General features: G+C 33.9%; 3 protein-coding genes across 4 annotated transcripts; 1 reads left to right on the forward strand and 2 right to left on the reverse strand.

Moving 5' to 3' along the window:
* The first annotated feature begins 4,198 nt into the window (after nt 1-4,198).
* LOC115716009 (uncharacterized) lies at nt 4,199-7,835 on the forward strand. 2 transcript variants are annotated; one of them, XM_030644698.2, is made up of 8 exons: nt 4,199-4,488; nt 5,164-5,308; nt 5,396-5,564; nt 6,032-6,302; nt 6,467-6,732; nt 6,821-7,036; nt 7,128-7,230; nt 7,316-7,835. In XM_030644698.2, exons 1-8 carry the CDS (start codon nt 4,338-4,340, stop codon nt 7,375-7,377), a joined length of 1,383 nt encoding a protein of 460 aa, XP_030500558.2. In that variant the 5' UTR covers nt 4,199-4,337; the 3' UTR covers nt 7,378-7,835. The 2 variants fall into 2 exon arrangements, with proteins under 2 accessions (XP_030500558.2, XP_060963633.1); XM_061107650.1 differs by having other exon boundaries at nt 4,205-4,488; nt 7,128-7,835.
* A 1,485-nt stretch (nt 7,836-9,320) lies between these two features.
* Nucleotides 9,321-11,789, reverse strand: LOC115717288 (uncharacterized). The gene is made up of 3 exons (XM_030646257.2): nt 11,420-11,789; nt 10,863-11,022; nt 9,321-9,716 (listed from the first exon to the last, which is right to left on the reverse strand). Exons 1-3 carry the CDS (start codon nt 11,496-11,498, stop codon nt 9,491-9,493), a joined length of 465 nt encoding a protein of 154 aa, XP_030502117.2. The 5' UTR covers nt 11,499-11,789; the 3' UTR covers nt 9,321-9,490.
* A 3,628-nt stretch (nt 11,790-15,417) lies between these two features.
* Nucleotides 15,418-25,684, reverse strand: LOC133033082 (MAG2-interacting protein 2-like). Its single transcript, XM_061107651.1, has 12 exons — nt 25,474-25,684; nt 25,341-25,389; nt 24,899-25,072; nt 24,544-24,745; nt 24,211-24,416; nt 22,746-23,715; nt 21,557-22,530; nt 21,368-21,456; nt 20,718-21,077; nt 18,829-20,047; nt 18,397-18,662; nt 15,418-18,305 (listed from the first exon to the last, which is right to left on the reverse strand). Exons 1-12 carry the CDS (start codon nt 25,546-25,548, stop codon nt 15,708-15,710), a joined length of 7,182 nt encoding a protein of 2,393 aa, XP_060963634.1. The 5' UTR covers nt 25,549-25,684; the 3' UTR covers nt 15,418-15,707.
* Between the last annotated feature and the right edge of the window lie 1,591 nt (nt 25,685-27,275).

Raw genomic sequence — 27,275 nt, forward strand, 5'->3', positions numbered from 1 at the left:
GAAACATGTGTTGGTTATAAATTCACAATTGTATAATATTGTTTGATTTTCTTATTTTTTCAACTAGTTTATTAGATTGTGTAATAATTTTGTACCAACATCATCTTTACAAGTTACCATTGATTTAGGCTCTAGCTTTGGTTTAATAAAACAAATATATAAATATATGGAAGAGGTTTCAATGGTTACATTTTTATTGTAACCATCATGGTTACATTATTTTTAAGCCATTGGATTACTATTAAATGGTTGTGATTAATTTGGAAATTAGATAAAAATAAATTATAAATAACTTGTAACCTGAAAGTAACCTAATTATTTATTTCCTTATAAAACTTTAATTAAGATTAATTATATTTTAAAATTAAATTATTTATAATTATTAATTAATTTTTTACAATTAATTACTATATAAGGATCTTTTAGCAATTTATTTTTTTATACTTAAATTATTTAGAATTTTATAACAAAACTTTTTATAATTTAAAATTATACACATATAATTTCATAATTTAAATTTTATTATTCTTGTAATCTTAATTTTAAATTATTACACTTAATTATTTAATTTTTTTATTTAAATATTTAAAAAGTAAAAAATGAAATAAGTTGAAGGATTTTTTAGAAAAAAAAATAGCTTGAGGCCTCATACTTAGTTCATATAATTGTAACAAAATAATTAACTATAATTTAAAAATAATTAATTATTTAAAAATTTATTATAAGAAGAGAATTTTAATTTGTATCAAAAGAAGTTTAATTTTTGTAAAAAAATAAATTTTATTGTAAATATTATAATTAAATGGCTTAATTATTAAAATAATTCAAGTAAGAATTTAAATATAAATATTAATTGCTAAAAGAGGTCTTGTTAAATATTTAATTAATTATTTTAAGAAAATAGTTAATTATAATTAAATAATTCTAAAAAAGGAATGTCTATTTAATTAATTATTTTAAGAAAATAGTTAATTATAATTAATTAAATCTAAAAAAAGAAAGTCTACCTATTGGTAACCTGCTATTACAGGTTAAAGAAAAATGTAATCATATGGTTACAATAAAAATGTAACCATTGAATAGTCACCCATATATATATATATATATTTATATTTTCCTTTTTAACAAAAACGTCATCAAAAAGCCCAAGACAATTAGGTAAGCCACCAAACATGAGAATTTATTTCGGAAAATACTAATGTAGCTAATGATAATAAGCAATATAGTATTATCTCTTTTACAATAAAAATTGATATAAAAGAGAGACTTCCAAAACTTGCTGAAAATGTGCTAAAAGGGAACTAAAAAAACTAGTTAACTTAGTAAGTTTGATGGTATATTATATATTGTTAACGTTGAAAAGTGGTCAACATCAGTTCGTTAGATTAGTGAGATGATTAATAAATTTAAGTAAATAATTTAGAGAAACACAAAATTTATAGTTGTTCACTCTCCATGTCACGATATTACTGAAATTATGTCTACTTTGAGTTTTTATTTCTCAAGAGAATTATAGAAAATGCTAAGTGTTTAAACTCTAATTTCGAGAGAGATAAACTAGAGAGAGATGCTCTGGCCTTGTAGGTAGTTTTTTGAATGTGAAAAATTAGCTAAGGGAGCTCCCCTTTTAGGTGAACGAGGCCCACAAAATTAGAAAAAAAATAATAAATTAGATATTTTTCATCGTAGATAATGATCAAACAATAAAAATTAGCTCTTGGTGGTAATGACCATTTTTTAGAGCCCGGCAGGACTCGATACAGGTAAGTCAAAGCTTATTTTCGTAACTCACTTGTGGTGAAATTTGATGTCGATATCTTCAGAATTACGATTGAAGTGAGACATGACTTGATAGAACATTAAATCCGCTTCAAAATGCAAATTGAATCGCATCAATTAGATAAATATTGAATGAGTTATGACTGTTTTGTTGAAGGTAGTTCATGACCCAACACCTATGTTGACATATGATGTCAACCTGGACGCTAAGTAAGTGTAAAAACGACCAAGGGATGTACTTTAAGATGCCTCAGTGATATTGTGACATCACTTAGTCTATATCTGTGTTCTGGCGAAGCTGGTTACTAGTTCTCGGAGATGTTGTTATTCTGCGGAAATGAGAGACTCAAAACTCTTTATTTCCATGTGAGTTTCTCATGTTGGAAATGAGAAATGCGAAGTTGTGAATTTGACTTCTTTAACTTCAAGGATCTTAGTTATTGTGAAAACTAGACGGACGATCGAAACAGAATTAGAATCAGATAAGCAGAACCCAACGCACCGGGCCATTTGTCAGCTTGGGCATTGGGTACCCTATTCCCGAGCTCCCATGATCTCGTTTTGATACTTTCAAGGTTTTTGAACTTGAGGACGATGTTTCCTACCCCGTTTTTGACTATTTCAGATTCATTGGTTAGATTAAATTTGACATTTGAGCAATTCAAGACAGCATCACAGGTTAATTGTCAACATGGGCGTTGGGCTCCATTTCTTGGGGCTCGAGTTTCTGGTTTTCTTCTCGTTTTTGCTTGAATCTACATTATTTCTAATGACCAAAAAAATGTTCGGAACACTTTTTCGAGAACTTGATTAGAAACAGCCCAGGTTGGCAATATGTCAACTTAGGTGCTGGGCCCCGTGCCAGCTATCAACCTGGGCGTTGAGTCCCAGTTATGGCCCTTCAAAAGTTTCGTTTGGTCCTCAAAAATAGTTGAATCTTAATTTTTTCTAAAAACGGAGTAGATGCTCGGAAGAGTTCTCGAAAAACATTATCGAAATTCGCCTACACTGTCAAAATGTTCACCTGGGCGCTGGGCCTTGCTTCTGGCACTTAGAAAGTGTTGTTTCTTCCCCGAAAATACCTATTTCCAGTTTTTGATGAAGACAAAGAAAATATAGAAGTCGGATCGTCGATCTGATACTTAGAAGGCGTCCAAATTAATAAATAGTCAACTTGGGCGTTGGTTACCCAAGCACCGGGTGCTTTGGATGCTCAAAAATAAACTTGTTCTTAATTTAAGGACAAGAAGGCATTCCTTTGATACTAAGGACAAGGAGGGTAGTGGTTCGACTTACACTCCCAATATTTAAACGTTTGTTTCAAAAAAAAAAAAAAAATGTAGATAGTATAAAAGTTTGATAGAAAGTGTTCCTCTAACCCCTAACCCCTAATAATATATTAGTAACAATTATATATTTTTTTTAATTCTTACTTGAAATATAGATTTAAAGTGAATTTTTTTTAACACTCTAAAAAGAATATGCTTAGGAAAGATCCTTTCCTTACCAATGCACTACATAATTGATCTTGTTTTACTAATAATTCAACAAAACTCAATGAATCTCAATAAATCAAAACATTGTCGATATATAATAAAAATTACATTAAATCTAAACAAAGAGATTAACCTTTTAGTCCAAAGAAGTTCTACTAGCCTAATGTTCTAATACACAAAGTCAATCTGAGACCCTACAATACAACCCACTTCACTTTTTTTTTAAGCTTTTTATTATTCCCATTGGTTCGCATTAAATTAATTTTTTTTTTTTTAAATAGCTTCACTTGATTTGGATCTTTGACAAATAAATCTCAAAATAGGCATTTTTAAGTCAAATAAAAAATCAATAAAACCATGAAATTATGTCGGTAAGTGGAATATCACACTCCATACATACAAATCATCTACTATTTTTATTTATTTTTGTTTTTTATATTATTTAGACAAAATTCAAAATAGTGTCCAATTAAATTATTACTAAAATAACAACTACATATATTTTTTTTGCTAAAAAATTATTAACTTTATTACACTAGAATTAATTTCTACACAAATTAAGAAATATTTCATTAATAGTAATAATCATATATATAAATGGATCGGACGGCATGGGACAAATTCCGTTAAGTGGGACCCACACACCCACCTTATTCCACTGCAGGAGATCTAAACCACCGACACCCTCAAAACACCTCTTACAAAATCGACGCTCGAAAACTCGCCACGTGTCAGATCAGCCCCCTTCGATTTAACAAAAACGGTCCCATTTTAAAGCCGCGTCCTACGGGATTATATCCTCTGCGGTCGAGTTCATCTAAATCTATAATACTCTCGAAATTCCGACACGTAGTGGTCAAGACACAAAAGTCAAAGACAAAGACCATGCTTAATGGGAGTAAGAAAGAGAGTGTAGGTGAGGTTGCGTAACAGAGAATAAAAACCCACTCATCTTCTTCCTACTCTGCTCTCAGTATAAATATACGTCACACATTTCTGCAACTGAGCTTAATTTCATTTCTCTTTCTTTCTCTGATATTTTTCTTGGTTTGAGCTTCGAAAATGGAGATATTTTACTACCTGGTTTTCGGATTCTTTGGCCTTGTTGTGGCCGCAATGGAGTTGAGCAAGAACAACAAAGATCGAATCACTACATCACCGGCTTTCAATTCCTTCAAGAACAATTATCTTCTCGTATACTCGCTCATGATGGGTAATAATATATAACATCTCACTTTTTCTTCTTAGATCTGATTTACGCTAGATCTCGTTTGATTTTCGTGAATGTGTTGCTTTTTTATGTTTCAATTTCTTGAAATTCGATCTGATCTGAGTAATTTAAAGAAATTGTGATGACACATTCTTCAGATCTGTGTTGAAACTTATTATTGTCGTTTCTTTGATCGATTATAGCAATATTAGGACATGTTTATATATGGTGTGTGTTTGTGTTTAAGCTTAGAAGTTTGTGAGTGTTTATGTGAGAGAGGTATATATTGTTGTTCGTTCATTTCAGCTTTGAAATTATGTGATTATATATTGATCTGGTGCTGTGTGTTTATCTTTGCTTTCTCTCAAATTAGTTTAAATTAATGGTTACGTTCTTTATCACTACTAGGGTTGGTAGGCATGTTATTTGCTTTATGTTAAATTAATTGTTTATTCAGCTTAATTAGATTCTTAGCTTTTTCGATAATCTTTTTTATTCTAAGGGCATATATATTTGATTTCTAATGTACAAAGTTTAAGAAATTTCTTGATGAATTTGTTTGAACCTTTCTGGATGTTGTTTACAAGGAAAATTCTTGTTTTACTTTTAACTATGGTTTTATATTTAAGAAAAAAGAATGTTAAAATTCTGATTACTGACCGATTAATTCATGAACAGCGGGAGATTGGTTGCAAGGTCCTTATGTTTACTACCTTTACAGTACGTATGGATTTGGTAAAGGTGAGATTGGACAGCTCTTTATTGCTGGTTTTGGCTCCTCTATGCTGTTCGGAACAATTGTTGGTTCTCTAGCTGACAAACAGTAAGTATTCTTTCAAAGTTTTGTTCAATAAATTTGTATATGATGTTATGAAGATGTTTTCTGATGTCCTACGTGCTTCAAATTCAGGGGTCGTAAGAGAGCATGTGTGACTTACTGTATTACTTACATACTGAGCTGTATTACCAAGCATTCTCCTCAGTACAGAGTTTTGATGGTTGGCCGTGTTTTGGGAGGTATTGCCACTTCTCTGCTGTTTTCCTCATTTGAGTCCTGGCTCGTTGCAGAACACAACAAGGTAAGGGGCATTTGTCCTGTCTATGTATTTTATTTTGTGGTTGTAATCACGTTGAATGTTTACATTGATTGTTTGTGATGGAATGGATCAAGAACAACGAAGTTTACTTTGTCACTTTGAAGGGCCTGTTGCATTTCATGTTTATTAATTTGTAGGATTACTACCCGTTTGATGTGCAAATTTGTTTTGTTACAATTTTATGTGGTTTTTATCTTTTCAGGTTGACACATTGGTGTGTTTATTGTTAGATTGGTAATATTGTAGATTGATCCTGTGTTAATAAACTGATTTAAGTGCTTGCATAACTGTCCGAATTTGCAAAATGTAGGTGTAAAAAGAGGAATTGATTACTAGTTTGTTTGTAGTTTCATCTGTGGGAAACGTGTTGCTTTTCTCTTCCATTCTCTTTTGCATCTGATTTATAAACCTTTTGTACTTTGCTCACTGTTCTCCTACATTATCTGCAGAGAGGATTTGAACAACAATGGTTGTCAATAACATTCTCAAAGGCAATATTTCTTGGCAATGGCCTTGTTGCTATTGTGGCTGGTTTGCTTGGGAATCTACTTGTTGACTCATTATCTCTTGGACCTGTTGCACCGTTTGATGCTGCTTCGTGCTTTCTTGCTATCGGTATGGCGGTTATATTATCTTCTTGGTCAGAGAACTATGGGGATCCTTCTGAGAGCAAGGACTTGCTTACCCAATTCAGGGGTGCTGCTGTGGCCATTGCTTCTGGTAGACTTTACTTTAAGCCTTTCCTTGTTTAGTTTTTTCACATAAAATTGAAAGCAAAACCAATCTGAAACTAAAAGGGAGAGAGTGATAGAAACTATTCTCTTTACAGTGTCTTCTACTTTGATGAATTTTCCTTCTCATTTAGTTACTTCTCTGTGATTCAGATGAAAAAATTGCATTGCTCGGGGCAATTCAGTCTCTGTTTGAGGGTTCAATGTATACATTTGTGTTTCTCTGGACTCCTGCCCTAAGTCCAAACGATGAGGACATTCCTCACGGATTCATCTTTGCAACTTTCATGTTGGCTTCCATGTTGGGAAGCTCCCTTGCTTCTAGGTTGATGGCTCGCCAATCTCTCAGGGTCGAGAGCTACATGCAGATTGTTTTTGCCGTTGCTTCAGCATCACTTATGCTCCCCATTTTGATCAGTGTAAGTCACCGTTCCAAGACTTTCAATCCCTTCTTCACTCTCTTTTTGTCTTATGGTATTCTCAAATATCGGTTATTTGATAGAACAGTTCTTTGTACCTCCTTCCACGGAGAGAGGAGGAGGCATCTCATTTGGAGGATGCATCCTGCTTCTTGGCTTCACTACCTTCGAAGCTTGCTGTGGAATTTTCTGGCCATCTATTATGAAGATGAGGTCCCAATACATTCCCGAGGAGGCTAGAAGCACCATCATGAACTTCTTCAGAATCCCTCTCAATATCTTCGTCTGCATTGTACTATACAACGTATGTTACATCATAATACTCTTTACATAAATCTCTTGCTTGAAAAATAACTCACATTGACTAATTCTATTTTTGTTTTTGGCAACTGAAGGTGAGTGCATTCCCAATCACATTTATGTTCGGTATGTGCTCAATTTTCCTTTTAGTAGCATGCTTCTTGCAGAGGAGGCTCTTCTTGATCGCCGAAAAGCCAAGTAAGTTCAAAATTCGGTCTTTCTTACTCGGAATGGTATTTTTCTGTTGTGGTGCTTATGGTTTTTTTACAATATCCGATTACAGAAACTGAAGATTGGGAAGCAATGAAGGAAAGGGACACCGAATCAGATCCATTAAACATCTAATTGAGAGATTAGAAAAGACAGACCACCGGATTCATTTTCAAGATGATGGCGTAATGGCGGTAACGGCCGCTAGCCATCTACCTAATTCAATTCAAAAATGTTATACTGTGAATTGCAGTTGGTGTTAGTTGAAAGGTATATTCAATTTGATAGTGAAGAAGACAAAAAGGAGTTATATTCAAATAGTGGTCTGCCCAACGAAAAGGAAAATGGAAGTATGAGTTAGGAAGAAGAAGTATTTTGTAATTGTTTTAATTTTTGGCTGTGAATTAGTGGTGTAGTGCATTAATTTGCAATTTTCAGGATTTACTGTTGAGAAAGAAAGTTGAAATTTCTACCCATGTATGCCAATGCCAATATTATTCTTTTTCTACAATATCATTTATTCTTAATCAGATATGATGTAAGTGAAAACTACACCAATGGTGATATTCTAAACCTAAAGCATTTTTGGATTAGCTTTTTATTTTTAATTTTCTTTACATGATAAATGGCTCCAAAATCTTTTGAACCTTGTTACAAATTGAAGGCAAAATGTAGTTTTAACCATATTAGTCTTGCTAGTTTTTACTGTAAAACAAAAGTAAGTAAAAAGGAATTGTTATTGAAATACATCAGTCTATTCTCTCAGTCGGGCAGCTGCTGCTAGCCTTTGCCTTGGCCGAGAGAGTATTGGTTTTGTTCTCTTGCTTCATTGGTCTGGAGGCGGTTTGGACTTGGGGCTCGAAAAGGTTCTGTTGGTTTTATCAGGTGGAAGGGTTGCCAGGGAAGAAGAGCCACTTTGTTGTTGGTGATGGGGTTCTATTGTGGCGGCTCGGGTGGTGCGTGTGGCTTTGTGGAGGCAAATTTTGGTGGTGATGGATTAGGCTTCGGATGTGTTGCTTTAGTTGGCCTTTTACGATCCTTAGTTGTGTTGTGTTTTGCTTGTCTCGAATTTTTTTTTTTGTTGTTGTTGTGATAAGTGCTTTGTCACACTGTCCATGGGCTTTGGCCGTTTTTGTGGGATTTGCCATTTAGTTTAGTTTGCACCATGATAGTTGTGTCGAGACGGTTTGGAACATCATCACTCTAACGGGTATTTCCAATGAGCTCAACAAAAATAGTTGTCCCATTAGTTCCAATTCATACATTTAACTAACTATATTTTGTTTTTTTTTTTTATTTAAAAATATTAAAGGGCACCGATGCCCACTCCAAATACTTTAGAGCATCTCCAATGCAAGCAATGCTAAAAGTTATTATAAAACTTTACAACACTCTAAAATATAATATTTTATTTTCTCTATCATCTACATCATTTTCGGTCACTTTTTACAAAAAAAAATACTCCAATGCAAACAACTTTAAAAATACACCAAAATATAATATTTATGTTAGTTTTCAACTTTTATTATTTTTCTAAAAAAAAGACAGATACTATAATTGCTCATGACAAACATCTCTAGTTGTCCATTTAAAGTTCTCCAATGCATAACAACATTCTACCCGTAGCTTACCTTCTGACACCATCTGATGGGTCACAACAATCCAAACTGCATTGGAGTTAGCCTTAGGGCATCTCCAATGGGAACAACTAAAATAGTTGCCCAATTTGTCCGACTTGACCCCATTTTTATTGTATTAGCTATCACAATTTTTTTAATTACAAATATAAAGGGGGAACGGTGTCCATTTTAAATCTCTTTATTACCTCTCAACTATATGGACAACACCCATTGAAGTTGGCGTTCTGTGTAAGATCTATTAAATGTCTTCTACTTTGTTGTGCAACTATCTATAGAGCATGATCTGTCTAGTCCTATTTCGATCAGTCTGTTGTGTCTGTCCTTGTAGGGCTGAGCATTTTTCTTGGGTTTATTTGCTCCATCATATATATATATAATCGGTGTAGTTTGCTGTTTATAAAATCTCTCAAGTTTCAAATCTAAAATGGTTGAAGAGAATGAACAATGTTAATGAATTTCTTTATTACTTTTGAAATATATATACTCATACATACTACAATGACATACTATACCAATCAGTTTTCATGGGTTACAACAAATCATAATACATAGTTGAATGCATCAATAAATTATGAACCTTTGTGGCTTTTACAGCCATCAAGACTATTTCAAATCGCTCGTCCACGTTTGTTGTCAGTTGAAGCAACTTCTAGGTCCCCAATAAAGAAAATAATTTTGTCCAAAATCCCACGGCAGGATTGTAATTCGCTCAGGTCACTGTTTGCACTCGATCTTCTTTTCAAACTCGAAGACTTTCTTGAACCCAAATAGCGTTGGATCTCGCCTTGGCGAACAAGATAATAATCCTCGCCTTCTCTGATTATCTTCACCCTCCTAGTAAAATATAATACTTTCATCCCATCAAACATTGTCTTCTTTGTTATTAACTATGACACTTCTGAGTATTACTAACAAGATTAGCATTTAATTACTTTTTTTTTTTTTTGAAAGATAGCATTTAATTACTTGGCATACTAAGTTCAAACACAGCATTTGAAAAAGGGATTTCAAATTCCCATCCATAAAAAGCTAAAAAGACCCAAAAATTTCACCACACAGAAGCTATATATGAATCTTGTTATAGATCTTAGCATACTATTAGGTGGCGTTTGGTTGGAGGTAATAAAATGGAATGGAATGGAAAGGAAATAATTTTCATTCCATTCCTTTGTTTGGTTACATTTAAAGTATTGGAATAGCATTCTAATGGAATGCTCTTTCCACCATTTTGGTGGAATGGCTATTCCATTTTAAAAAGGAAGGAATGACCATTCCAATGTAACAAGAAAAAAAATTTAATTATTTTTTTATCAATTTTTTTTATCCATTTTAAATTTTATTCCATTTCATTCCTATTCTCATTCCCATTCCCATTCCCATTCCTATTCCTATATTTTCATGACAAGAACACTAAGCATAATATCCGATCAAGATCGGATGAGAGTTATAACTATTGTATTTCTAAGTATCACTACCAAGATCTGTACTTTGTTACTTGGCATACAAATTAAAATACATCATTTGCAAAATCACACCCAAAAGAGAGACAAAAGCTCAAACGGCCAAAATCTTTCACCACACAGAAGAGCTATATCTATACTATTAGTGTTCATGAAAAGAAATTTTGCTAAACATGAATTTGACACTATAACACCCAAGAGGAGTAGCTCAAATGGTCAGGCATGTGGTTTGCTCCCACAAGTTTGAGTTTTGAGTCCCTCCTCGGTACCTACATACATAGCAATCGCTATAGTTTCTTCGTCTCCAAATATTGTAAAGTTAGGCGGGGATCCTAGTTTCAAACATGATTTAGATACCCGAACTTAGCCTTCTAATCGGATATTGGAACAATCATCTAAACAAGTTCAACACAACAACAATGCTAACAACACAATTTCCCTCAAAACTATGCCTACCTATATCCAAGTTGATGTCATTGTAAAACAAAGGAAATAGGGACAAAGAAAGATTCCAACTTACATTCCAACGCGGTCACGACGGTCTTCGACCTCATACTTCTTTTTCCATGATCTTGAATCCCCAAGAACAAAAGATGCAGCACGATCTCCTCCCCATCTCTCCTTGAATAAGCTTGACCAAACATAGTTGTCTGAGGCTAACACCTTCCATTTCCTGCATACTTTGGTTAAAACAAATCTCCATTTCAACAAACTTGTTATGACTTTAAGCCAATGAATAGATTAGTTTGTGTAATCATAGCATAAATTGGTCAAAATTAGACAAATACATATGCTCATTCTTACCCTCTATTAATTTGATCCCAATTAATATATACAAATAACAATGAAAATTTACTAATATATTGACGCCAAAGTAGAATCAAACCCACAATTCCATCCAAAATCAGAATTGCAAAGCAAGCCCCATAATTTCATTTCCTTTCTTTTTCATTAGAAAAAAAAAAACCCAAAATTTAGAGTCAACGAGATTTGCATAATTTACATCAAATTACAAAACCCAATTCAGATCCATATTAAAGAACAACAGTATCAAATAAAAAGAAGAAAATTACTGACCTTGATGAGCAGTGGCAAGATTCTGATGGTCCAAGAAACAGAAAATCTTGAGATGAAGCTCAACCGGTAATCTCTCCATTAAAAAGACAAGAATAAATAGATAAACAAATAAAAATGGTGACTTTAGAGCGTTGGAGAAGAAGATGAGGTGGGGAAGAGAAGAGAAGAGTAGTTATAACTTTATAGAAGTAGGGAGGGGGTTGCCATTGATTGGATTTGGGACCAACAGTTTTCATTTTTCTATCTCCATTACACAAATTAAATAAATAAAATAAAAACAAAAAGAATTTGCAGATATGTTACTATAAAGAAACATTATTAAGATCTTCAAAAAAAAAAAACAATATTATTAAGAGTTTTAAAAAAAGAAAAAAAGATATTCAGATTATAGGAAGGTTAATGTTTGTCTCTAACCCCTCAAATTAAAAAATTGAAAATGATGGTTAGGTAGTATATATATTTTTATTTTAAATTTATTTATCATTTTCATTACATTAATATTTTATAGAATAAACTATTATTACCACTCTCAAATCATTAAAAAAAGTTTTCCAAACATATTTTTTTTTATATATAATTTTAGATTTTTTAACCAGAAATCATACTCTATAAATTTATTCAAAATTTATGAAAGGCTCGAAAATTTTTTAGATTTTTTTTTGTGAATGGAGAATTTTTAAATTTAATTGTCTAGTATATATTGTTATATACACAATACAAATCGGGCCATTATTCTTTTCATTTAGATAAAATCTAATCTACTTTAAATATTTCTTATTGTTATTGAATTATGCTTATTTGGTCATTTTTTTTTTTTTTTGAATTCAACTTATTTGGTCATTTTAGTTTTACATACTTAACAAATTTCTTATATAGGATTTGTTGGTGCTAAAGTGGCATGCTATGTAACGTTCTATAATTCAATTAAAAAATTTTATTGGTTGTTATTTTTAATTATTGACTTTAATAATTTTTAAATTATTTAATTTAAAAAATAATATTTTATTTTATTTATACACGTGACGTTAACGTGATAATATCACAATAACATTTACAGCGTCAACTCAATTTTTTGTTAATCACGTAAGATTGAAACAGAGAAGAAAGACATAATTCAATAGCAGGAGTAGTTCGAGAGAATTTTTAATAAGTGAAACAATTTTGAAAATATAATTTGAAAGTAATAATATTCAGAGGACAAATCTTATTTAGATAGAGAAATTTGATTTTCTATACTTACATATACTTAATATTTTATTTCTAAACTAATACATATCATCATTGAAAATATATGACCACTTTATCTAAAATCCAAAAATACCCCTCTCAAATTTTCCATACTTTTTTTTAGTGCAAAAACATAAAAAAAAAAAAAGAAATAGTAGTCCGATGGGGTCCGATGGTAGTCCGATGGTGGTCCGATGGTCACCTGATGCTACTTTTGTATGTACAAAAACATAAAAAAAAAAATTGGTAGCAGATTTGGTCCGATGGTAGTCCGATGGGTGGTCCGATGGGTCCGATAGGTGGCCCGATGGGTGGTCCGATGGTGACCCGATAGGGTGGCCCGATGGATGGTCCGATGGGTAGCCCGATGGGTGGTCCGATGGTGTAAATGGGGTGATGTAAATGGGGGTATTTTAGGAATATCATAAAAATTGTCATATTTTACAAATATTAGTTATTATTTGTTTAGAAAAAAAATTTTAACCAAATGTAAGCATAAAAAATCAAATTTCCCTTTAGATATACATTATACGAGAAATTTGAAAAAATATGCATAAAATACCTTAATATTTTATCCCTAAACTAATACATATCAAAATTAAAAACCTATGACCACTTTATTTAAAACCCAAAAATACCTCTCTCATAACTCAACTTCAACTCTCTCTCTCTCTCTCTCTCTCTCTCTCTCTCTCTCTCTCTCTCTCTCTCTCTCTCTCTCTCTCTCTCTCTCTCTCTCTCTCTCTCTCTCTCTCTCTCTCTCTCTCTCTCTCTCTCTCTCTCTCAACCGAACCCCAACCCCCCTCACCACCGCCCACAACGCCAACCCCTCACCACCGCCTACAATGCCGACCCCCTCCCAAATCGAAACCGAGCACTTCTCACCGCCTATCGCCTACACCGCCACCCCCACCAACGCCGCCCCCTTTTTTTTGTGTGTAATATATGATTTGGAGTATTGATAGGTATTGATTTTAGGGTTATAATGTATAATGCATGTGTTTATGTGTGCACCATGAGTTTTGTTAGATTTAGGGTTCGATTTATGTTCAGATCTGCGATATGGAGAAATCGCAGTTTGGGGAAGACGATGGCCCGATGGGGTCCGATGGGGACCCCGATGGGATCTGATGCATGTGTTGCAAAAATCCTATTTTTGGGTCCGATGGGTCCGATGGGACCCCGATAGGGGGTCCGATACATGTGCTGGAAAAGCTTTTGGGTCCGACGGGTCCGATGGGGACCCCAATTGGGGTCCGATGCATGTGTTGGGTAAATTTTTTTGGGTTCGACGGGTCCGATGGGGACCCTGATTGGGGTCCGATGGGTATGAAGACAGAGAGAAGAAGAGAAATGATAAAGGATAATGTAAATGGTGGTATTTTAAAGATATTGTAAAATGTGTCATATCCCACAAATATTACATGTTTAGGGGAAAAATATTAGGTATTTGTAAGCATAAAAAGTCAAATTTTCCCATATTATACTCTCTCAACAAAGAGGTCCTAAGTTCAACATTTTTTTAGAGCAATGTCAACCAAAAAAAATTATAAACCTTCTCCCAATGTCAACAAAAATAAAATTAAAAAAAAAAAGTAAAAAATTATAAACCTATACTACATTACTTTGTCAAAAAAAAAACTATACTACATTACAAGTTTGTCAAAAAAAATTATATTACATTTGTAACATACAAATCTTAATATTTTCAAATTTATATATTTTATTTCCTTTTTATTATAGATTCTTTCTATAGCTAAAATAATATAACATCAAGAAAAACATGATGATATTTCTAGTAATTCTAAATAATATAACATCAAGAAAAACATGATGATATTTCTAGTAATTCCCACCTCTTAAGAAGGTAAGTCATTCAATCTAATTACAATTGACTGATCTAATTACAACATATTCAATAGAATTGAATATCCAATCATAACTAGATAGATCATATGCAAATTCTGAAAATTTATATAGATCGAATCAGTTGTCCAATGGACAACCCAACCCAAGTGATCCAATTGTCATCTAATTATATTTATATATTTTTAAAATATATTTATTAATTTTATATATTTATTTATTTTTAAAAATATATTAATTAATTTTATTTAATATACACCTGCATACATGAGATCACATAAAAAAAAAAAACCTTAAATCTAAAATATCGCATATTATTTTCTTAACAGATTAAACTTAAGAGTGATATAATTTATAATTTATATGATATTTTCATATAAAGTATTGAATTTGTCGATTAAGAGTTAACTAATAATTATTGTGTTGTGCTGTTATATTTTAATTAATGTATCATACTAAGGTTGAACTAAATTAACTAATACTTATTGTGTATGTTGGCTTGTATTTTATAACTATGAGAATGAGGCTTTAAATTATGTGTTTTTTTATATACATATTTTTTTTAATGAAATTTAGCTTAATGATGGCTAATTTTTTTTGGCTAAATCTAATCAAATGCAATAGAAAACTAATTAATGCATCTAAGAAGAACTGATCTATTAGATTAGATCGGTTAAGTCTAAATTTTTTGAATGTAATTCAATAAAAACTCTTAAATTATTGATTTTGTGGATCATTTAATTTCATCTAAATTTAATAATTATAACAATCTCTCTAACTTTTTTTTTTTGAAATTTTTCAGTTTTCTTAACTCATTTTTCATTTCTAATGATAACTATCAATGTCAGAATGCTTTCTAACAAAAAAACATACTGCTAAATTTGCTAACGTGTGAGAAGAGAAAGGGACAAAGAAGAAAGATTAAGTTTTAAAATAATTAAATAAAGTAACACAACATCATATTGTCGACTCATTTAAACAAGAGAAAACATTTTTTTTATAATGCTAGTTTTCTTCATGTAATATATTCTTAATTCTCATAGTTCCTATAAAATGCAAATTAACAAAAATGGATTACATATGGAGACATTTTGTACAACCACTACTAGCACTGCACTACTCACAACACTAACATTTCTATATTCATTTAACCCAAAAAAAAAAAAAAAAAAAAAAACTATTCTGACTATCTTTTTCATTTCACATTATTAGAAACTAAGGAAATTGCAGATTGGAGCAGAGTTTCCAATTTGGACACTAAGCTGGAAACAGAGTTCTTTAAAGTTTCATGTGAAGTTGCCTGTAAAAGGGCAATCTTATCACCTTGCAATACCTCAAATTGCTTCTTCAAAAACCTATTAAGGCTGCACTCTGCAATATTAACAAGACTTAGAGATGCATTTGTGTGCATATATTTTGTTACAATAAGTCCTGCCAAAAGTTGCTGATCTGCCTTAACCAGCTCCGAAACAAAACATGGCATGATGATCCTCCTAAAAAGTAGAAAATCGATCTCGCTGTCTCCTCGTTGTTCTGAACCTTCTTCATGAACGAGTCTCGATAGTTGGGAGGCTTGGCACTTTTGAGAGAAACTTCCAACCAAATAGCAGGTGTAAGAGAATATAGTACCGTAAGACGAATTGGAGATGATATTAGACATAACTCCAGATGAGGATATGAGAATAAGAAACTCGATGCTCTCAACAACCGTGTCTGTGAACGTTCCTTGTTTCAACTTGTTTTCTACAGCAGCCAAGCAATGTGGCCTTAGTGCCTCGTATGGAAGCAATAGGACTAATTTTAAAGCCATAAAACAATCCATTTGAAGTACGGAATTGTTTAGGCTTTGGGCACCATCTTCGTCTAGCAATATGTCGTTAGATTGATCAATCACTCTTAGCACATCTTTAAAGCGAGACACTGCTACAAGTTTCTTACATATCTCTAACCAACAAGCGTGTAAAGGGTGAAGAGAAGAGCTGATTTCGGATTTTTCTTTTTCAGGAGTCTCGGCGTCCTGGAAACTTTCCCATCCCTCATCCCAATTGTCAGAGTTCCAAGCGTTTTCAGCATCGGATGCTTCTGAAGAGGCTTTCTCATCATGCCTTGTCGTGAAAAGCCCTTCCCACTCTCCCAAAACAGCTACCAAAGAATCAATATGAGCATCACTATCGGAAACCTCTGACAGCTTAAAGAAGCAAGAAACTGCTGTCTCTACAGTAGACAGATCATCGGGAGTAATTTCCAGAGTTGGTGATATGCTTGCTACGAGCTGAGTTGATCTGAGGGCAACCAATGTGCTAGTAAATCTGCTCGATGTGTTATTATGATCGGTCAACCCCTGATTCGTGGAAGTTTGACTTTGCTCGCTTGTATTGAGTGACTCATCCCACCCTTCCCATGGTACAATATTGGATTGTAACTCGGATGAGAACCCCTTAATATTTCTACCGGTGAGAAATTGCATAATCTCTAGCATGCAAACTCTAACAGATCCCGGTATCTGCAGATCATCAGAGAACTTTACAAGTCTCTTCCAAATTACATGTCTGACTTGCTTCAAATCATCCAGATCACCTTCCAATTTACTCACAGAAGACAAAATATGATAGAAGTGCTGGCGTTCCTGAGATTCGCCGACAGCCAATTCTTGCAGAATAGGCTCCAAAACATTTAAGTAGAAATGGGGAAGATCCTGAAGTTCAGCATCACCATTTGGAGCATTTATTGCATCAGAATAAACTTCTGCAACAGCTCTGAATCCACAACCCGAAAAAAGCATAGCTCTGCCGAACATGAAAATTTCAAAAGCAGGACCACCAGTTAATCCGTAACCTACATAATCAATAACCGTGCTCCAGCCCTGACTTGGCGAAACATTATCCTCAATCACAAGCCTCATGAAAGCATTAAGATGTCTACTTAAGCAATCCGGACTGAATACAAGAATTTCTTCAGCATCAGAAAGGGTCATAATTTCCTTCATTTCATCAGTTAGTCGCATCCAAAAGTTTAAGAGGATCAGAAGGCAGTCCTGCCAAGTTGAATCATCTGGAGGAGTGCCATATGAATGATATAGAGGTATAATTACAGTCATATACTGCTTTATAATGTCCAAAGCATCAGACAGGGCCAAAAGTTTGATATACTTTCTGCAAAATTCAAAGCTCTGCTCAAGCTGACATATAAACCCCTGTAGGTTTTCAGGCCTCTTATCAGAAAAATCTGTCCTAGACTTTGTCTCCAAATTCTTCAACAAACCGAGGACATAATGTTTGTACACATCCTTTGACGACACGAGGCCATCTGGCACTGAGTCAGCATAAATGCTATGGAGGTTTTCTGCCATCTTTGCTAAGACTTCCAAGCTGCTCTCAGCAATGTGTTCATAGATTTCAAGGTTGAAGCACTCAAAGTTCAAACCTCCCAGTCCAGCGATATTTTTAAAGTTGATGTTTGAAATAAATGAAACTCTAGTGCATTCTTGCTCAAGCATCGAGTAATAACGAGCAAATCCAAAACCAGATAAATTAGCTTGGTCTGGGTGTATCATAGGTAACGAATTTTTGGTTTCTTCCAGCTGCAAATAGCAATCAGAAAGCAGGCCAAATATGTAAGCAAGTCGCAACTTGTCACGTCCATCAATTGCAGGATATACAGCAGAGGAAATTGTTTGGATGGTCTCGATAGCACTGCCAATTATTTCTTCTTTACACTCAGAAATTTCACGCATAATATCCTCATTGGTCCAAACCTCAGAAACAAGCAAAGAACTTAGATACTGTTGAAGAACCTGCAAGGAAATTGAGAAAATTAATCACTTCAATGGATCAAAATGGTTTATCTATGTACCTCCCCAATTTAAAACTTGCAAATATTCATACCTTTGTCCGGCTCAAGCCGTAAGTGTTGGCTAATTTTAAAATATCCTTCAGAATGTACTTCTTCTCCAACTGTACAGACTCAATTAAAGAGAGGACAACGCTCTCAATGTATTGCATGTCCCCAGACAAAAACCGAGCAGTATCAACCCCAGGAATGATCTTTTCTAGTACTCTGGAACGGTCCGCCACAAACTTTTGTTCTTCTAGTTTTAGTTTCCATTCTCTCCAAAATGAAGACTGAACTTTGTCAATTTTGCTTATTTCATCTGAAAAGAAATTACAAATTAGATTTGCAAGCATATGATAGAAAAAAAACAATAAAGATATCAGGGACATGTATAGAATATGGAACATGTAAATGTTCACCAGTGACCGCATAGACTCATTATCAAACTCTATTTGATAATTAATGGAAAAGCCAATCACCAGTACCTGTTGTCTGTTTTTCTTTAAATTTTCTCAGCAGCATCTCCCTTCTCTGAGCAGGACCTTCACACTCGACCCCGTAGTTGTGTAACAAGCAATATATCATTCCCACATTCATGATGCTACTAATTTCTTGGTAATCTTTTCGTCTTCTCAGCTGCTCTTCTATTACTTCAACACCGCTAAAAGCATCCACAAGATTTAACAGAAAGGAACAACAAATAATGTCTTTCTCCTCAGTAATAGGAGGCTCAGTAGCAGCTTTTGCTAGAGAGGCAATCAAATCATCTTTAGGAGCAAAACCGTTTCTTGCTAACCAGGAAATAACAGTTACCACAGCCTGTGTTCTCACACTCACATATTGTGTTCTAGAAATCAAGCCATAAATTGAACTATCACTGCTTTCAGATTTTTTACTCAGTTCAAGTAACCATGGAAGTTGCAAAGCAGCAAATGACAAAAGTTTTCCATTTTCTACTAAAACAGATTCCCAACTGCTTCCATTCTCCAGAGGTAAGTTTTTAGAAACAGAAGAAAGAATATCTTTTATATTACTGATATGTACATTTCGATCCTCATCGGCAGCACCTTCAACTGCTTCAAAACCACCTTTTAGGTGAACTATGCCGTCTGAATCTAACATATTTGAAGAACCTTGAACTGAGAAATTTGGAGAGTTTGACCCAGTCAACGTCATTAAAGTCTCACACTGGCCTTGCATATCTAGATCTTTCCATGCAGAAAGCAACTCGCTTATAGATTCTTCATCACAATGGCTCAAAGCAAAACCAAGTAATTGTTTACGAGAATTAACATCCATATTTTCAAGTGCCGGACCCCTTGCTATTGCAGCACATAAGTCCCAAGCTTGACCATGTCCTTTCTTGGCCAAAACAAGGCAGAGATCAAGTGCCAGTTGCAGATCACCAGCAACTGCAGCTTCTCTAGCAATAGCTTCCTGCACAGCACATATGTCATCCGGAGCGCTAAGTCCGAGAAGTTTGGCAATCTCAATGATTTCATCAACATGTAGATATGCTCCGGTTTGACTTGTGATAGCCATTTTAATAATTTCCATGGGATCTTTTATTTGCCTGAATTGCACAGGTAAAAGTGCAACTCCAAGACTAGGAAGCTTAACAGTAATGGCATCAATAGTATCAAGCTCTGCTTTAACTATTCCACTGCTTGAGAGTAGATGCAGACATTCCTTAGCCTTCCATATCTGCATAAAGTTGCAGTCATGCAATATATGAGAATATAAAACATACAACCAATTCTATTCTCAGCTTAATTTCAGCTAGGTTATCATTAGGCAGGTTCAACGTTCATTTTAATGGTAAAACTTGAGTTTAAATACAAAATGTATGCAATCCTACTTCTTTGAGAAAGAACATGAACTTGACTAAACAAATAAGGAAACATACAAACAACATATTTATGACCTAATGTAGCTAACCACGATAATATGAGGCTATTACCAAGATAGTCTAAATGTAACAATAATAAAAAAGCACCGAGATAGTCTAAAGCAATAGCAATAATAAAAAAAAGCCAACTTGACTATGAAACGTGCTTATTAAATAACATGCAGATGCAATTAACTTTAAGGATATTGACAAATCATCATAACAGAGGGTTGACAACACTTTTGGAACAGATAACACAATGCAAGATGGTATCTAAGAATTATTATGCATTGTAAACAACCAAATAAAAAGGAAAAGGAAAACAAGTTGCAATTCCACTTGAGCCTAGCTAGTCTCGAGTGGTCTGGGATCCATGCCCATAAATGTACGTTATACTATTGGGGGAACAAAAAAAAAAACATAGGGTACATAAAACAACTTAAACTTGAAGCAGAAAGAAAATATTTACTCCAATTTCATACTTACTTCAGGGCAAGCAAGACTTGAAGCAGAGAAAAAATATTCCCTTGCAGCTTGAATGACAAGACTCTCCGCTTTATCTGATGCCAAGGCAACAGAACTTGTACCCCTTAAATAGTTTCTAGCAAGAGAAAACTTCCCGGCTTTAAGCAGTCCTCTACAAAATTCCATCAGCATATACTCTGGATCTAGGAAAGTAAACGCTTTTTCCTTCATTGACTGCATATCACGCCACATGCTTGCCCAATCACTATCTGATCGGCTAGGCTGTCGGCGAATAAATTTTGAAAGTATAAGACGAAGAATTTGCTTGACACCTTTTTCATCTGCGTGGGACTCAAGGAAATAACTCATTGGCTTTGGGACCTAAAAAACAGAAGAACAAAAATCAATATATGCAATCACAATCTATTTCTTTTTCATGGATTGATAGGGAATACTATTTAAAAAAAAAAACAGATCACAAGCTAAGGAATTAATGCATCGGTATCAGCCAAAATATTCAAATAAATGTAGCATAAAGGCTTTCGTCGGAAGTCTACATCAGTATTATACCCTTATACATAATTTAATCTTTCTTTCTTTCTGAAGATCCCTCATCTATGAAGGCATAAATTCCAAAGTAAAAGCATTTTTGTAACAAGAGGAATACAGACCTGATAGAATGATAGAAGCCTCCCCACTTCAATATGCCCCTCTGCAAGTTTTAGTCTTCTCTCCAAGCTACCATCACATATTATACTACCTGTAAAGCACATTTAAAAAAAAATTAAAACATAGGGAAAATGATAAAATATAATTCATAAGGATTAAGGATAAAACCAAACATCTAAAGAGGAATTTACCATGTACTTGCGGAAGCCTCGACAATATAGAAGCCATGGTACTCCACTTATCTGTTACTTTACACAAATAAAGGCACTCCAGGGCACAATTTATAGCTTCAACTTCATCCTTGAACAGGCCACTACTTTGGACATCTCCACACCCCTCCTCTATGACCATCAAGCAAATGTCCAATTTATTCTCTGAAGCAATTTCCTTCAGCCATCTTACCAAAAATGACTCGGCCTCGTCATGATCAGCACCAAGATGGTTCCTTGTTACACTATCATGAGAGACTACGGTTGAATAATGAAACCTATTCCGCATAAATGGAACTGCTTTATCACGAAGTTTTTCAATAACATTTTCTTCGTTGACTCCCTTGAGCATCACTTTGAATTTTTCGTAGTCTGATAATTCCTCCCACGTAACAAGACTCAAACTTATTTCCCCATCACTGTCATCAGAATAAATCAGTTGGTGCAGGTATGAAACATCCTCATGGAATTTCTTCAACTCATAGATGCCTTTTCTATTAGCATAATCAAGCAAGCAAAGACAATTATCTAGCTGCCCACTACATACATCAATATCTCTTGCCCGCTTCTTGTACCATACCAAAAGTTCATCAATTGATGGCCAAACGAAACCTGAGCACTGTTTGACAATGGGTTCAGTTCTAATCTGAATGTCGATCTCATTACTTGTTTGTAAGCTATTAACAAAATTTATCATCTTCCTGCATTCAACCCAATCTTCTCCCCTAACAAATGTACTAGAAGGAGGAGACTTTCCAGGAAGAAGCTGGCCATATGTTTGTACAGGAAGTGTTTCAGGGATGGCAGCTAATATATCTAAAATAAAAGGTGCAAGTGAATAAGGATGACGTTTGCACAGAAGGTTCAAGGCTCCAATTTTTCCACTTTCGGCCAGCATTACAGCAGCTTCATTTACAGGCATCACTCGAAATTTGGTAAATTCCTGTACAGAAAACCTGCAGAATTGTCAAACAGTGGGTTAGTACTTTGTAGTAACTATTACCTTTAAAAACAAACTTAATGTATGCATTGAAAAACATAGATTTATGGCAGCTTGTCAAGATGAACAATGGAGGCATCAAATAAAAACTTCTTATCTACGGATTATAAGTTTTGCTCTCATTTCTTTTACAAACTGAAATAACAATAAATAGGAAGAAAAGCAAGGTACCTGCCCATATTTATCCCAAGATATGTCTCCAACCTGTCTCTAAATTGCAATATTTTAAGTCTAGCCACACGAAAGTCCCAAATTTGATTACTTTCAGAATCTTGTAGTTCAGAAAATTTATATTGGTTAGTAAGGCGCAACCCATATTCAAGCACAGCCTTCATAGAATCTTCTGTTGGTCCAACTTTGTCAACACATTCTGAGAGGATGAAAACTTGATCCTTGATTTTTGACAAGTACATGTTTATTTCAGTTAATCCTCGTGGAGAATGCAACCACTGTGATTTTAAAACTTCATCTTTATCCAGCCTATGACGATCGGCAAATTCTAAGGCAGCTTGGTAACTTCTGTTGCTGATTAAAGTTTCATACATTTCATGAATGGATTTCTTAGAAAACGTTATCAGGTTCCAACTCAACTTGGAAATGTCAATGTTATTAAAACCATCTTCGGTAATCTGTTCTATACAATGAGAGTCACTTGTTCCACTGTAATTAGATAGATTATCTCTCTCCTCCTTTGACATACTCTCCAAAAGAAAGAGATTTCCTTGAAACTGGTTAGCTCTTTCTAAAACAGGCATAGAATATACAGGGTCATTTTCCTGAACTTTGTAACCACTACATATGTCAATCATGGTCACAACACCAGGCTTTTTAGAAATAGCAAGAACACGGTTAGACCACCAAGTGAAATCCACAACGTCACTGGTAACTTGCGAAACACATCTTTCTCCTACCGTTATATGTGAAAGTGAAAAACATTTCTTGTCCAGCTTAAAAATATGCAAGTATCCTATCACATCTAGAGTACATATAAATTCAGCTTCTGGAGAAATTTGAACCTTTGGATATGCCAACTGACCTATATAACCTTTTGGCTTTGAAAATAAACCATCAAACTGAACAGTGGACAATTGCTCTAAATCCATAACTTTACTCCTATGCCAAAGCGAAAGACAGGAAAAACCTGATATAGATATAAAGAAACAATATTTAATATAAAATGGAGTAACAAAAAACTAGTGAGAGAAATCAGTTATCAATGTTTCACCAGATACGGAGATGACTGAAACCTCAGAACATAAACAGTAATGCAAGACACCAAGTATGTAAAGCAAATAAAAGGGAGACAGACAGGACAAAAAAAATAATCATCTGCATATTATACCACATAATATCTGTTGCTATATTGCTATTTGTGTTTGTTTGATATATTGAGAGCTTTAGGCTTATGTATTTTTATGTATTACGTTAAGCTTTCCAATGTTTCATTTTTCTTGTTACCACGGTTTTCCTCAGCTAGGAAGGAAAATCAGTTTTAAATATTTTGAATTGCTAGCACTCATATTTCAATAATAATAATACAAATAATATCAATTATGTTTAAGGACTTGTTACGAGTCAAAATGATCAACAACGGGGATAGAATTAAAATTATGGAAAACTAGTAAGAAAAACATACCTGTATTTCCACTTGAGGTCAGTGCAAGACTGTCAGAACTAGTAACTACAACAAACAAAAGAAGTTCTGGATGGGAATCAATGCAAATGACATTATTTCCAAACTTTCCCTTCTGGGTTATGCCATTCTCGATGGAGACATTTGGCTCCCGACTAATCTCAATATGTTGAAGAGAACCATCCGATGTCAATATAGTAAAGCTACACCTGGAAAATTTTCATTCAACTTATGTACCGTATTATTGTACTATAATCGCTCCAAAAGAAAAAATCATCTTCATACATGCTGTCCTATGTATATGTGCAAAGGCTGTAAGAAAATATATACACTTACAAGCAAGATGTCTGAACATCAGGATCCACATTTGCAATCAAGTTTACAATCGGTAAAGAGACCTTTAAATGCCTCTTCATAATCCTTGTTATCTCATCACCATTTGCTTTAATAAAATACAGAGTATCTGTATCATCAACAACTCCAAGAATAGCATGACTTTCCGACCAAGTTCCGGTTGTAAACGTAACAAAGCTGCTAGCTGTTACAATGCTTGCAAATTATAAAAATGTTCCTATCTTATGGAAACCAACCAAATCATTCGACATAAACACTAAACTCTATGCAATGCAACACCCAAAACCGATGATCGATACAAATACACAAGTCAATGAGTTCAGCCAGGAAATGTTACCACTGAAAGTGCCACAGGGCTTTGAATAATCATCCTTCTTCTGCAAAAAAGTTATGAGATTTCCAGAAGCCACGGCAACATTCTCGCCACTAGGAGAAACAAACAAAGAAGTTAATTTCCTCAGTTTTCTTGGTTGCTTGCTTTCTACCCACTTTTCCTTGAGTTTGCTCACACCTATGCCGAATTAATCAAGTGAATATCAACATACATACTAATTGACACACTCAACCAATTCAGATAAGTACAATTATCAGAATCCTAGATTTAACACCAAGAAAAATAATCAAAAAAACGAGTTAAACAATGTAAAATTTCAAAGAGCATTGACAGAACAAGATTGAAAGTAATTAGCAAATTAATAAAGCTCAGATGCTGAGAATTCGAATCAAACATTAAATTGAAAAAAAAAAATAAGTTATATAGAAAGTCGAAATCTGTGTACCTTGAACTGAAAAAAGCGAAAGAAAGCCGCCTCTGGATTCATTATCAACCTGAGGTCAGTGAACAGTAATGAGAGAATTCAGAAATGAAAGATTTGAGTAAAATGTTAAAAGAAAAAGGAAGGAAACGGTAACCTGTTGAGGAGGATAATTGAGAGAGAAAGGCCTTGAAGCATGACGACGAGTCTCGTAAAGCACCGGTTCATCCATTGGCAAGGGTTTGGATGTGGAATGAATCCTGCGTAGGCTGTAATCAAATCAAATTCGGACCAGATTTGATTTCCATAGAAAGAGAAACTGAGGTAGATTTTCAGACGAAGATCACAAGTCACGACTGTCTTCTCTCTCTCTTGGAAAAACGAAAAACATTCTTGGGCCTACGAAATTGGGCTCAGAGAATAATATGGGCTGTAATGGATCTTTTGGGTTTACATTAAAAAAAGGAAATTTTCATTTTTATGGTTTTTAAAGTATAAATTTACAAAAATACGGTATTTTCTTAAAAAAGTTAGGGAAATTCTACAATGCACCCCCTTAAAATGGATACATTGATGCACCCTTATCTATTTTAGCACCCAAAATAATTTGTTAATCAAATTTTTTCTCATGGTCATTTATGTTATAGTTATTTAAGACATCCTGCAAAATTTTAAGAAATTTGAAAAAGTTTAACACGCCGAAAAATACATTCAAACAGTGTGTTGCACGTGTGACTATTTTATTTTATACACGTATAAAATAGACTGTTTGAACATTGTTTTCAATATTGTAAATTATTTTGAATTTCTCAAAATTTTGTAGGTTATCTTATATAGCTATAACGTACATGAATATGGAAAAAAAATTAGACTAAAAATTCTTCTGGATACCGAAACAAATTAAGGGTGCATCAGTATATCCCTTTTAAGGGGGTGCATTGTAGAATCACCCAAAAAGTTATTTTATGGAAAAAATTTAGAAAAGGGTTTAAAAAAATATAGAAAAAATAGCATAAGTGTTGACTTCGCTTCTAGCCAACGACAATCAGTCTATTTTATAAGCGATAAATGATATATAATGACAGATATGTGATAAAGCAATAATAAGACACAGGGATTTTATAGAGGTTCAGCCCCGATCAGTTCGGTAATAGGCTAATCCTCGTTACTTGTATTGACTTAAGATCAAGGAGAAAGATTCTTTTTTTTATAGCTCTTACAACAGTATCTTGGAATATATAATTCTTAGATAATAATATAGTCTTAGCTCAACTGCTTTTCGACCGATCCCTTGCCCAGTGAATATGCATCACTATTTATAGGTCAGGTAAACTTGGAGAGGAAGAGTTTCCCCTCTCGTTACAATGCGTATAAACAGAAAGATCGTGGGATCAATGCTGAATACAAGGATCGTGGGATTGAGGCTGAATACACTGATAGTGGGATCGTGTGTATGCCATATCCACGTAAATTGGTCCTTGAGTTATAGGGATTGTGCTGATGACTCATGATGCGAAAGCTGAATTCGCTAAGTGTTGGTTGCTCTGCACGGATTACTGAATACTTCGCTCTGAGCGTGCCAGCGATATGTCCTGCTCGGACCATTCTTCCCGAGCAGATATTCCAAGTGGACTCCACGTGTCACCATTCACGTGATGCCACGTCAAAGTGCAAAAATTGGGATAACAATAAACTACCTAATTACTTCCTTATGGTAACTAGTTACCCCTTTGTTTATCATAAGAGTACATCATTTCTTGATTTTCCCATATTTTTTTAACTTTTTTTTTAATTTTTCCGTAAAATAATATTTTTAGAAAAAAAAAACAATATTTTTATACAAAAAAGTATAAAAACTCATAAAATTTAATTGGGATAGATTGATAATTGCCCTTTTCTGTGTTTGATTAACTAAAATTGCCTTCAAAATAAATGTAACTAATTTGAAGCATTCTATTT

The sequence above is a fragment of the Cannabis sativa genome, unplaced genomic scaffold, assembly GCF_029168945.1.
Source record: "Cannabis sativa cultivar Pink pepper isolate KNU-18-1 unplaced genomic scaffold, ASM2916894v1 Contig2, whole genome shotgun sequence".
In the NCBI taxonomy this organism is placed as follows: domain Eukaryota; kingdom Viridiplantae; phylum Streptophyta; class Magnoliopsida; order Rosales; family Cannabaceae; genus Cannabis; species Cannabis sativa.

Bases quoted from the DNA above. Each gene is read 5' to 3' on its own strand.
- LOC115716009 (XM_061107650.1), top strand. From the start codon at position 4,338: ATGGAGATATTTTACTACCTGGTTTTCGGATTCTTTGGCCTTGTTGTG. The intron at 5,309-5,395 runs GTAAGTATTCTT...CTTCAAATTCAG, and splicing joins GGTTCTCTAGCTGACAAACA to GGGTCGTAAGAGAGCATGTG. The intron at 6,303-6,466 runs GTAGACTTTACT...TCTGTGATTCAG, and splicing joins TGCTGTGGCCATTGCTTCTG to ATGAAAAAATTGCATTGCTC.
- LOC115717288 (XM_030646257.2), bottom strand. From the start codon at position 11,498: ATGGAGAGATTACCGGTTGAGCTTCATCTCAAGATTTTCTGTTTCTTG. The intron at 11,023-11,419 runs GTCAGTAATTTT...TTTTAACCAAAG, and splicing joins TCTTGCCACTGCTCATCAAG to TATGCAGGAAATGGAAGGTG. The intron at 9,717-10,862 runs GTAAGTTGGAAT...ATATTTTACTAG, and splicing joins CGTCGTGACCGCGTTGGAAT to GAGGGTGAAGATAATCAGAG.
- LOC133033082 (XM_061107651.1), bottom strand. From the start codon at position 25,548: ATGGATGAACCGGTGCTTTACGAGACTCGTCGTCATGCTTCAAGGCCT. The intron at 25,390-25,473 runs GTTACCGTTTCC...CACTGACCTCAG, and splicing joins TCAATTATCCTCCTCAACAG to GTTGATAATGAATCCAGAGG. The intron at 21,078-21,367 runs GTCTGTATTCCT...TCTGTTTTTTAG, and splicing joins GGCTTCTATCATTCTATCAG to GTCCCAAAGCCAATGAGTTA.